General features: G+C 32.7%; 1 protein-coding gene across 1 annotated transcript; it reads right to left on the reverse strand.

Moving 5' to 3' along the window:
• Window positions 1–3,047: 3,047 nt before the first annotated feature.
• Window positions 3,048–5,262, reverse strand: LOC142632335 (uncharacterized). The gene is made up of 3 exons (XM_075806773.1): window positions 4,597–5,262; window positions 3,524–4,498; window positions 3,048–3,413 (listed from the first exon to the last, which is right to left on the reverse strand). Exons 1-3 carry the CDS (start codon window positions 5,260–5,262, stop codon window positions 3,048–3,050), a joined length of 2,007 nt encoding a protein of 668 aa, XP_075662888.1.
• Between the last annotated feature and the right edge of the window lie 8,364 nt (window positions 5,263–13,626).

The raw sequence follows: 13,626 nt of genomic DNA on the forward strand, positions 1-13,626 counted from the left end.
TTTTTTTTTGTTTTGAATTTGATTGAATTACAATTTTAACCCTATTTTTTTAATTTTTTAAGAATAAAAATTATCTAATTAAATTAAGGGTATTTTTGACATTTTTAAAGGCATAAGTAACTTTCTAAATTGTCTTAATAATAATAATAATAATAATAATGTCTTATACGATACTAAAGCATTTCAAAGTTTCAAAATTTGAGTTTTTACTGTAAATCCAAAATTTTACATAACTAGAAGAATAGAGAAAAGTTGAAATTTTATTTTCTCAATTTTTTTTTGAAGAATCAAATTAGATTTCTAAACTTTATGTACATAGATTAATTTCTTACTTTGATAATTAATCGTCATTAACTATGAATTAGATGTTTTACATTTGTGATATTTTAATAGATTTTGTATTACAATTACCGTTTGTTTATAATTTTATTATTAATATTGATTAAAAATATTAAGTTATTTTATTATTATTATTGTCTTTTAATCTTGGCCTCCTCTACACAAACATAATACTAGTTTAAAGTAAAATCAAGTCATTAATTAAACTCCATGGCTTATCTATTGCAATAAAATTTTTATATATATATATATATATATATATATATATATATATATATATATATATATATATATATATATATATATAGATGTAACTTTGCTCTAATTTTTTCAATATGACATGAGCAGGCCGTTACAAGGGCGTTAGCGATAAAGGAAATTATCATCCCGAGATAGTTCTTACATTCTGCCGTCACAGTCAGAGTGTGTGGTGTTGCGAGACGCAATGCTACTTTAGCAGTGAAGAATGTGAAAGTCGTTGTGGTCCAGCTGGTCCACAACCACCAAATTGAACCCCTTCCTGATCGATCCAGTTGCCTTCCGATTTTATTACCCATATGTACATATATATATATATATATATATATATATATATATATATATATAAACATATAGATATAAATAAAAGTCTATTATTATTATTATTATTAGGGTAAACTACATAAATGGTCCATATTCTTTACATTATATTTCAATTTAGTCCCTAACTTTTCAATTGTGTCAATTTGGTCCCTAACCTTTCAATGGCGTGTTAATTTAGTCCCTGCCGTTATCTCTTGGATGGAAAAATCTGACGTGTCAAACAGCCTAAATATATAAATAAAAAATTTCCACGTCAACTACTGAACTAACATGTCAGCATTTGTAATTTTATTTTATGAAATATCAAAATAATTTTAAATTAGAAAAAAAAAAAGCAAGTGAATACCTAAGTCACGTCTATCAACAACAAAAAATCCCTTTCCTCAATAAACAACAAAAATCTCTCTAACTCACAATCACCGATTGCTTCACGTTTGGTCCTCTAGAGAGAAAGGTGAAGCACTATGGCGGTGGCCAGAAATTATACCGAAGGTGATGATTGACGGCAACGACTGGATCTGAGGGTTGACGGATTCGCCGATTTCGTACACCATATCTAGTTCTCCAATTTGATTTTTTTGTGAAAACTCTTAAGGTAACCCTCTGATTCTGAACAGCCCTCACTTATTTAGGATATATTTATTCTTAATTTTCCTTGTGCTAGTATTTTAAGAGCAATATATTGGGAACAATTTGTTCTTGTTATAATTGTGTTTATTTCTTGATTTTCTTTAGTACTTTGGAATGCTGTTTGAAATTTTCTAGCTAAGAACCTTAGCTATTCTTTAAAGGTCTTTTTATGACACTTTTTTTTTCCAGGTTTTCAAGCAATTCTATACTCGTGGATATAGGAGCAACAAAGGAAGACAGGGGTGGTATTTTGTGTAAAGCAAGAAATGGCAGACCTCATTACTCGGCTGTGACTTTAGCTAGACTTATCTCATAAAACAATGATCATTCTGCTTGCTGTGAGAGAAGCTTTATTTAGCCTTAAGGATCTTTGGATTTAAGCAGTCATCCTTTTGACTAGTTGGAGTGAAGTATTTTTGTTCTGAAGCTATATGAGAAAAAGTAACTAGGGAAGGAATGCTACCTATCAACAAAAATAAGAAGCTACTGCTCTTTTTTGAAGATTTGCAGATCCTACCTGTTATTGTGGCAGAGCAAAGAAAGTTGGCATCAGAGGAGGCCTCTTGGTCTTTTGTAGATAGATTTGATTTGTTGTATTCTCTTTTTTATCTTGTTTTGTGTACCGATGTGTTTGAACTTTTCTTCGTTCAAATAAAATTTTCTTGATACCCAATTGTTTGAATAAATTATTGCTCTTCATATGAATTCATTGGATTTTTTCCCCTTAAGTGCAGAATGATTTTGTTGTATAAAACCTATGTCATAATCAGAATGAATCATTTTGTTGGATAAAGAAAGGACTAAACCATTTCGAATTTCAGGCTTCATATTCAATCTCATAAAGTGTGACAATTGTGTAGTGGGATGAAGGCTTTGTCTGATTGGAACTCTCCCTTATATATAATTTTTTAAACCTGTTATGTACTGCATAGAAAGTAATATATGCTGAACTTATCTTCTCATTGCTGAAGAATTGAATAGGTTTGTAACAAATTATCTGGATAATTGAATAGGTTTGTAACAAATTATCTGGATAGTGGACAGAAACATAGTAGACATGATTACAAGTGTAGTACCATCTCCATGATTAGGAAAAAGAGGTCCAATAAGGAAAATAATGGACATGATATATAAAAACCTGGGAATCATAAAATGACACTAAACAATAACATCCATTCAAACTTGTTGGCAATCATCCATATCTTTTGGCATTAAGAAGTACCAAATTGCAAATACAATAAAGAAAATATAAATGACTAAAAAAAAAAAACCTTGGGTGATCCATAGTAGAACATAAAATAAATAAAATTCCAACATGTCTACAAAATGAACTTATTCCATGATTAGCCACGACTTCCTTTCTTTCCATTCTCACTTTCTCCCCATAATGATGGTGGTGCATCAATTGATTCCTGACTGCCAAGTATGCTGAATGTCTCCCTATACCTTGCAGTTTGACTAGCAGCCATCAATGTTTCTTTGGTTATAGAAGAGTTTCATTTCCATGAAGGTGGTGGACCCCATATTTCTGGAAGTGGTACGTTGCTGACCCAAGGCTTTATTTTGCCCCAAGGTGTATCAATTGCTTTTCTCCTAGGCTTCTTCGGCTTTTTACCTCGTGGTAGTGGATCTAACTGACCATTTTCAGCATTGGTAGATGTTGTGGCTGTAGCATTTGCAGTTGATTGTGCATTTGCACCACCTTTCGAATGTGTTTGCGCACTTGCTGCTGAATGTGGTGGTATTATTGGCTGTAAAGGCTGATTTTCATATGCACTTGCATGTGCATTTGTGCTTGCACCAGCACCAGCACCAGCACCAACACCAACACTAGCACTTGCATTTGCACTTGCACCTTCACCCTATCAAAGCAATAAAAGACAAATATCACAGTATATCATAGTTTGAATTTTTTTTTTTAAAGATGGTAAGAATGGAAAATATCACTTTTATGCAATAACTAAAATTATACCATAGTAGACTGTGTGAAATTACTTTGTTGTTGACTAGTAGGCTGCCTTTGATTGCCACCAACTTTTCCTTTCCATGTCCTCTTGTTATGACCAACCTCTTTACAATATTGACACTTCATAACTAGACGCCTTCTCAGTTTTGAAGATTGTGGCCTCTGCTCATCAGCATCTCTCTTTCTACGCTTTTTAGGCCTACCTGAAGGTCTCTGTTTACGTGGAGGTCCCACAGGTTCAAACCCAGTATCTTCCCACATATCTGGCCCATTCATAGGCATGACCATTGGCTCATAACATGCTGCATAAGTTTGCATCTTAAGGCACTGGTTGACATAGGGCTCCACATGCTCTCTTTTGTAAAAAATACAACTGATTGCATGACAACAAGGCACTCCAGTCAAGTCCCACCTCCTACAAGTGCAAGATTTATCTGCCAAGTCAACAATAAATTGCATTGCACCACAATGCACCTCAAACTTGTCATCTCCAGCCCATGTTGACATCCAATTACCACTAGCATTTATGTTCTTCTCTAACTTCTTTCTAGTTACTTTACACAACTCATCTTCAGATTTCATCATCTTATCCTTGCATGATTGGAATTTTCTCATTAGATACAACCTTAAATCTTCAACCAAATGAATGACTGGCTTCTCTCTATAATTTAAAATAACTGAGTTGAATGATTCACACATGTTATTAGTCAATGAATCACACTTAGGATACACACTAAAAGCATGTTTACACCACTGTGAAGGTGAATGACCACTAACCCATTCAAATGCTTGCGTGCTAACTGATTTCAACTCTTTCATTGCCCTATCCCACTGCTTATAATAAGTTGCAATAACTATCCTCCAAAAAATATCTCTTAAGATCAAGCCAGGATATTTCTTCTTAAAGTTGTTGTACAAATGCCTAACACATAGTCTATGGTCCACCCCAGGCATCAACTCCTCAAATGTGGGTATTAAACCCTACATAACCAAGATAAACACATATCAACAACAAATAAATAATGGACAAACTATGAATAAACAAACAGCATTAAAAGTAAGTTAAAGTTTGGACAAACCTTTTGTTGATCAGAGATGAATGTCAATCTACGCTGTGAACCAGCGTTAACATCACTTATAAGATTTAATATAAACCAAGTCCACGAGTCTTTCATCTCAGCTTCCACAACAGCAAATGCTAAAGGGAACAATTGATCATTAGGGTCTGTAGCCACAGCAGTCATGAGTTGGCCACCATAGTGTCCCTTCAAATGGCATGCATCCACACCAATAAAAGGCCTACATGCGACAAAGCCCTTTTTACATGCATCTAAACAGACATAGAACCTCTGAAATTGTGGACACAATGTCCTCCCAGGCCTCTCAATCTCCTCAATAGGTAAGTTCACTGTAACCACATTCAATAGGACTGAACTACCTCTATTTGTCCTCAACAACTCAGCACAATATTCGCGAATGTTGGTAAAATGTGCTGCTTGGTTGCCAGTAATCATGTCTTGTGCACAAACCTTTGCCCTATGTGCTTTGCTCCTTGAAATGTGCACAACATATTTCTCCTGAGCTCTTTTTACAATTGTAGAACTTGTCATGTTTGGGTGGTCACTCAACTCGCCCACCAGTGTCTTCCCCAACCATTTACTAGTGCATCTCGTATTCTTAAAAGTCCTAGTACAAGTATGTCGACCATAGTATGTTCTCATCTGAAATGTCATTTGGTCCCTCATCTTTGCAACATATACTATCCACTTACACCCATCTTGATAAACTGCCCTCACTCGAACTTTATCATTTTTTTAAAACCGAATACCCCAACCCCCATGAACTACATAATCATTTACAGCATTCTTAAATTGTTCAAGTGAAATAAACAACATTCCCTTTACAAAGTATGTATGTTTTGGGTTTGTAGGAGGTATGAACACAGGATAAGGAGGTATAACATTGTTGTCTTCATCATCGTCCATACTTAGAAGCACCTCAGATTCATAAGGCTGGTCATTGTCACTAAGACCAGTTACAATCTTGGCATTTGACCCGGTCGCCATGCTACTATCTTGTTCTTTGCTTGCCTGGCCTAAATCAACTGGCCCCATCACTAACTTGTCAAAAGCATCATCATCACTACCACTTGAGTCTTCAGAATTGTCAGAAATGCTTATATCATCACCCTCATCCATATCACAATCATATCCCTTAAACACATCATCAAAAGATGCATCACAACCAACCCAAACCAACAGCTGCAACAGATTGAGTGAAATTTCCCACATCATCAATTATGTTAGACACATCCACACAATGCTCTACATACAACTCTATCACCTTATGGCCCTGAACAGCATCTGCCATACCCATAGCCAAATCATCATTGTCAGTAGTTACAGGCCTAAGCCACCATCCTCCAAGCTCACCGTAGGCATCCTATACCACAACTTACCATAACTCATATACCCCAACTTCCCAACCATATTTCTCAATTCTTGGGCAGACCAACAATCACGATCATAGCCATCAAAATAATTTATAGCAACCCCCTCATACCTAATTGGATTGTTCAGAAGTTTCCCACCATGATGAACTTCCACAGAAAATTCATCCATTCTTGCAAAAAAAAAAAAAAAAAAAAGAGATACATCCACATTAATTATATTTCATAATTTTATTAATGTGTGGTATTTTTGAAACATACCAAAATAAATTAAGAAGAACACATGATATTATGTAGCTAGAGTGTAAATATTGAAAAGCCAGAAAATTTATTCAATGAACAAATCAAACACTCAAGCAATAACAATGAAAACAGCACAATACAAAACTACCACTTTCAAAGAACGTAATCAAACCTTTTTTTTTTCTCAATACCCAACAGATTGAACAGATATTTTATATCATGAAAGACAATTTTGTGATAAAATTATGGAGTAGAGAAATGGGTATAGGGAATTGTGGGGGAAGAGTCAGCGGTTTGGGAATCTTTTATTGTTGTTTGGATTACTCAGTGAGATAGAGGCACGAACTTGAAGCCACTGGAATAGAGAAGGCGCCGCTGGAAGGAAGGAGAAGGTGCCGCCAGAAGGGAGGAGAAGAGATTTTGGATTTTAGGGAGAGTGTTTTACATGGACTGTGACTGTCCCTGTTTAATGAAATAACAAAATTTTGAATCAAATTAAAAGGATTTGATTTGGGTTTTTTTTTTTTAAACTGACGTGTTGCTTTCAAAAAAAAAAAAAAACAAAAACTGACGTGTTCTCTACCCAAAAAAAAAAAAAAAAACTGATATGTTAGTCTAGGTAGCAGTTGACGTGGCAATTATTTATATATTTAGGCTGTTTGACACGTCAGATTTTTCCATCCAAGAGATAACGGCAGAGACTAAATTAACACGCCGTTGAAAGGTTAGGGACCAAATTGACACAATTGAAAGGTTATAGACCAAATTGAAATATAATGTAAAGGGTAGGGACCATTTATGTAGTTTACCCTTATTATTATTATTATTATTGTTTGAATAAAATGTTGGTGTCATTGTTGGATGGTTTGATTATGTATCTAAAGTTCGGCACAAAATTTGGCACAATATTATGTTAATGAATTTATAGTGAACTATTCAACATTTGGCACAATATAATGTTCGTGAATTTATAGTGAACTATTCTACATTTGGCACAATCAAATGTTAGTTAATTTGTAGCTTTAGTGGCTAGTGTGATGTACTGCTACTGTAGTTTTAGTATCGTAATTTGTTGAATTGAAGTCTGATTCATGCACAAAAGAAAGGAAGAAATAAGCCCAGACAATGAGGTGAGGACTCTGAGATTGAAGAAATAAAGTACCTACAACAGGATGGAACCTAATTTATGAGGGTAGCATTATAATAAAGATTGTTAACAACTCATGAAATAGGTGCATTCTTTATCTTTCTAAAACTTCTTACAAAGCTACCATCGCGCACTCTTGGTGTGGTGGTCACTCCACAAGTATAAATGCTTGTGGGGTGTGGGGAGCAAATGTTGGAGTTCAAGTCTCCATGAGGGAGTTTCACACACATATACACTTAAATTAGACTAGAGTAGAAATTCTATCTTGTATAAAAAAAGAAAAATCCCTACAAAACTTGTATATGTTTTTTAGAAAGGGGCTTTTATCAATTTTATTCAGAGTGTATTTAAGACTATGAATTATGAGTAAACGTTAGAAACCTAGTTTAATTTAAAAAGTAAAAATATAAAACAAAATATGTACCTTTGGTATCGAGTGGCATCGTAGCTCTAGAGAAAGAAAGTAAACCAGATCTTTATCTATAAATTCCCACTTACACAATGCTAACCTTAAAATTAAAAAAAAAATTCACACATAGTCAACATTCTCAAAGCTCAACGAAGATTGTTCAAGCATATGAAATCGGACATTCTTCAGAGGTCACGGCTTCTTAGGTATATAAAAAAAGTCCAGGCAAGGGTATCGTGTTATCTTTCGACAGCACATTTTAGATCACAGGATACAACTGAAAAATGGAATTTTTTTTTAAATGACTATAAAATCTAAACAATATTATTAGTTAGCCAATGTTTCAAACAAATTTGGTTTCTAACAAATTGAGTCCTTTGGACTCGATTTTAGGCTTGTAAATCGAGTATATTGCACTCGGTTTTCCTGTTCTGCCATCAGCTGAGGTGGACAAAAGTGTGCACGTAGGCTTGGAAATCGAGTTCAATGCATTCGGTTTGGGTCACAAAAATCGAGTCCTTTAGATCCGATCTAGTTTGATGGAAACCGAGCCCTCCGAACTCGATTTCATTTCAGCCATCACATTTAACAGCTAACTTAAATACACTCAAACCCAAACACACCGAGTCTCTCGCTCTTCAAACCCTCCTCACTCTTCAAACCTCGCGCCACTCTGAGTCCTTACAGTCCCTCACTTTCACTCTTCAAACCTCGCGCCCCTCATCACTCTTCAAACTCTCACTCTCACTCTCCTTCAAACCTCGCGCCGCGCCACTGCTCAACCTCAATCTGAAGGTAGGTACCCGTTCTCAATCTGCTTGCTTTGATTAGATCAAAATAAATTTTTTGTTTATTAATGCTCCAGATTTATTTATTTTTTCTGTGTTTGCTTTAGATACATCATATATGTGTTCTTGTTACACTACAGGCTTTTTTGTTTGGCTTGAAATTTTGTAGTGTTAAAAGGATCAAAAAAATTTTATATCCCATTATCTAGTTTCTCAACCAAAAAAAAAAAAAAAGCAATAGATTTCTAATTTAAATATCGTATAATATTCCATAGTAAATTTTGTAACAACAAAATTAAAATAATTAAAATATTATTTTTTATTAAAACATACCAATAGCAGTATAAAGCTACTAAAGGTAAAGGATAACCATATCAGTAGTGATATTACATTATCTACTTGTTAAAGCATTAGTAATTTTCATTTATATGCAGGTTTGCTATTGCTAATTTAAAATTTTACTCTCCAAGCAGTCAGATTGCTAATATAGGCCTTAACAAGATCAAAGATCACTTAACTTTGTTAATCTAAGCATGATCATAGTGGTTACTATACTATTAAAATCTTGATGGTTTTTATATACACACGTGTATGTGTGCGCGCGCGCGTGTGCATTTTTCCAACCACAACACAAACAACAAGACAAACTTTGGATTCACATGTACTATAGGTTATCTACTAGATCAAACAAGCAATATAGAGCATGTCCGTTCAAACATGACCTTCTTTTTGTTACCCTTTTTCAAATGCTCATTGATGAACACAGAAAACACAAATTTTAAGGCAAATGGTTAAATTTACTTATATTTGCTTATGAGGGTTACCTAGCCAAAGGTTGAAGGTAGGCTTTGGTCAAGACTCATGCACCAACTCTATTTTTGTAAGAAAAGAGGAGGATGATTATGAAATACTACCAAATTCAGAAAGTTAACTTGGCTTAATTATATATACATGCAAATCCATGCATCTTAACAGAGAACTCTTGTTGTTTAGCCCATTTATTGCATTAATATTTATATATGTTCATGTAACTTTGCTCTATTTTTTCAATATGGCATGAGCAGGCAACCAAAACAATGACATTAGCTACGAAGGGAAATTTAGATGGGAGAGCTGATGCAATTAGGGATAACAAAATATATATTTCATTCTGCAAACTAGATAAAGATTACAATGTGTGATGTTGCAAAAGAATTTGCGACGTAGAGAGAGCAGCATGTGATAAACATTGCGGTCCATTCGGTCCACCACCTGTAAAAACGCCATGAACCCCATCCTCTCCTGAGTTACCTTCCAATTTTATTTTGTAGTACTGATATTGCAAGAACCTAATAAAGTACTAAATTAATTTTAGAAGATCTTGACACTGGGTTTTAGGGTGAAACCTACACACACGACCTTTTCTTAGAGGCCTAGACAACACAAGTATAGTTGTGTGTGATGATTTGCGTATGACACCTGGGATGATGTGTGTGCGTGATTGTGCCCTTTTATCTTTTGTTCATTTTCAACGCTTATCACTTTCTTCCTCTTTTAAAGAATGCAATCTTTTTTTCCCCTTGATAGAAATAATGTCATCTCATAAAACCCCTTTATGTTTATATCACATCATTTTTATAGTATGATATCATAACATATCATATATTATATAATAAATGTTGGGTCTCACAAGTTCTGGTAGCATGGCCAAACAGTTATTTTCTCTTTGCAATAATTATTTACATTATCAGTAATTACTAAGATAATTTATTTTAGATTAAACTTTATTGAGTCCTTGAACTTGCGATTGCACCAAGTAATTATCTTCTATTTGCAACAGGTGTCTACACATTCAATAATTATTAAGATTTTATAGCATAATTTTATGATAATTATTAAGATTTTATATCATAATTTTATGTTTTAATATAGTAAAGTTTGCATACTATATATATACCGTGTTTGCGTGGAATGACTCAATATATATTATTACACGTAAAATTAATGTATTTTTGCCATATGACAATTAATTATTAAGATAGTTAATTTAATAAAGTATTAAATTAAGGACTCAATTACATATTTAGTCCATAATCTTTGTACTATATGTCAATTTGGTTTATAATGTTTCAAATGTGTTAATTTAGTCCCTACTCTTCAAGTGTTATATCAAAATGGTTCTTGTGGTTTAAGTTATGGATTAAAAATGTTGAAGTGGCTAACAATCCAAATAAAAAATTATTCTCATGCCACCTAGACTGCAATGTAGACTGAACAAAAAAAAAGGCAAGAAAAAAGAAGCCCAATCCACATGTACAGTATACTTTCAATCTCATTTTTCTTCTCTTTACACTTTCTCTTTGCACTTTCTTTCGAAAGAAACACTTGCAAAAAGAAACTCATGTGTCATAACAAAAAATTAAGCCCTAGCCACCAAGAAAAAAAAAATACTCATTTTCTTTGCATCCAAATAGAATCCAAACAAACTAGAAGAAAAAGAAGAAGAGATATTTAAAATTACTGTCATTTGTGTGAAGTCTTATTAGAGCGAATAAGTCGAATTGCCTACTAAAGCATTGGCTCTAGAGATGACGAAGCCTCCAAGCTTCTCAACACCTTCTAGTTCTATCCTCATCTCTAACAAAGAGATCCACCTTGTCCCAAGAGAGTCAATTTTGTATCCGATGCTATTTCGATTTGATTAGGAGAACAAAATGTTTCGATATTGTGTGATACCGGTGTACTGTTTCAGAATTACTGCTATTTATATAGTTTTATACACACACACATATATGTTTGTATTTAATTATGTAAGCATGAATTTATGAATTTTTATGTTTATTAACAAATTAAAAAAAAATAAATCCACATATTTTATAAGCCTAAATGTTAGTCTAACACTCTGTTTGTTTCAATAATGATGTTTTCTAGAAAATGAATCATTTTCTAAAAAACATTTTCTAAAAAACTATCTCATTTTCCAATGTTTGGTAGCAACTTTAAATAAGTTGAAAAACAACCTCTTAACTTCCCTTATTTAGCTTACTGTGAGATAGAGTTGTTTTCCAAAAAAATTTAATGGAAAACAATCTCTAAAAATAAGTCATACTTTTTATATTGACCAAAGATAGTTTTCCTTTTACTTATATTTTTTTATGCTACCAAACATTGAAAAATAAGGAAAACTATCTTTACACAAAGTTTTCCATTGAAACAAACGGAGCGTAAGTACATTAACCAATATATTAGCTTCAATAACATTTTTTTTTATGTAAAAAAAAAATTCAAGTTTTTAGTATTTTTTTAAAATTTTTTTTTTATTGTACCAGCCAAAATGCCAGTACTGGCCGAATGCACCCAAAATATGCCTAATACAGGTCGGTATAACCCAGCATTTTTTTTTTTTTTTTTCTGTTACATTTTAAAGGAGTGCCAATATCGGTTTAATGACTACAGCAAGTACCAATACAATATTATTTTATCCTACCTCGTCCTCAACTGTCTCAACATCAAGTGCTCCCTCGACTCCAAATCTGTTATGTTGACTCTGTCAACAACAAGAAACATTTCTCATGAAAGACTGAAAAATTGTTATCACTTTTTATATTCTCATCCATCTTTATTAACGAATCTGAAATCTCGATCAATGTATGGCTATGATTTCATATTGGACAAAGTTTAATTGGAAATATTGTTTTTATTTCATTTCATTTGTTTATTGTTTGAAGTAGTGACCACTAACTAGTAACTAGAACCCTCCCAACTTGTTTGAATTTAGTTATATATCTGCAGTTCGACTGGTAGAGATAAGTGGATTTTGACCCATCAAGTTGCAGTCAAAATGCAACTTTCCAGTAGACAGTAGTTCAATTTTCTAATTTCTTGAGTTTTCAACTGCTTTGAACTTAATTTGTCATGTTCCATAGAATAATTCAACACTAAACAACCAGTTAAACTAAGTTATAAAAGGTTACATTTGTTCATGATTGCCAACCTAAAAATATAGACTTTAAAACCTGTAGCACGCGTTAGTTAATAATTTGAGTCCTTAGGTGGGTGATCTGATCTGCATAGTTTGGATTTCAGTTATTTTTGTTTTCCATATCTACTGTGTATATAAAGCAGATCTTGTACATTCAATTAATTATTCAGAACATATTTTTCCAAAGTCTTATTTCTTGATAAAATCCATGGCGACAAAGAGTATTTCATTTCGTTTGGCACTATTCTGCATTGTCGTTGCTGCCCTCTTAGCTCTTCATGAATGTAAGTATGTCAATATCGTTTTCATCTTCATCAGATTCATATGTTTTGGTGGAACCAGTAATTTCCCTCAAGGGGGCCAAATCAAATATAAGACCAAAATGTAAAAACAACGCTAGGATTTGCATCAATTGCAAACACATTATGAAAATAATAAATAAATAAATTTTCATTTTTCAGTAAATGTTGATAAAATTAAAAATTCATTTTTAAATAAAAATGAAATGAAAAAAATTTAATCAGACTTTAAAAAACAAATCTCACTTTGAAAAATTCACTCTCTCTATAAAAGAAGACTTCTATTAAAGAGATTTACTTACTTATTATTAGGAACATATAGGTTGATATGCTTGGTTTACATTATCAGCGATTACTAAGACAATTTACTTTAGATTAAACTCTATCATGTCTTTGAAGTAGCAGTTGTGCCAAGTAGTTATCTTCTTTTTGCAACAAATATCTATACTTTTTAGTAATTGTTAAGATTATATATCAAAATTTTATGTTTTAATATAGTAAATTTTGCATATCATATACCTTGTTTGTATGAACTGACTCAAGATATATTATTACATATAAAATTAATGTATTTTTGTCATGTGACTAATTAATTATTAAGATAGTTAAACTAACTAAAAATAAAACCCTATCAACGTTTTATATGACTTAATAATTAATAATATAGTTTTGATTTATTTACATATATATAATTTTTAAAAGAAGTACTACGTCCATAATATTTTCAGTCTTTCATAACAAATCCTAAGTGGTAAGTTGTTATTGGTTCTAATTTGAACTCACTATTGAAATTAAAGTTTTGTCTATCAATAA

The sequence above is a fragment of the Castanea sativa genome, chromosome 1 (genome assembly GCF_040712315.1).
Source record: "Castanea sativa cultivar Marrone di Chiusa Pesio chromosome 1, ASM4071231v1".
Lineage (NCBI taxonomy): Eukaryota > Viridiplantae > Streptophyta > Magnoliopsida > Fagales > Fagaceae > Castanea > Castanea sativa.

What these genes read in the sequence shown, in the direction of transcription:
- LOC142632335 (XM_075806773.1), bottom strand. Translation starts at nt 5,262, where the DNA reads ATGAGGGACCAAATGACATTTCAGATGAGAACATACTATGGTCGACAT. An exon ending in TCATCTCTGATCAACAAAAG is followed by an intron (nt 4,499 to 4,596) that starts GTTTGTCCAAAC and finishes TTGGTTATGTAG; the next exon opens with GGTTTAATACCCACATTTGA. An exon ending in ATTTCACACAGTCTACTATG is followed by an intron (nt 3,414 to 3,523) that starts GTATAATTTTAG and finishes TTGCTTTGATAG; the next exon opens with GGTGAAGGTGCAAGTGCAAA.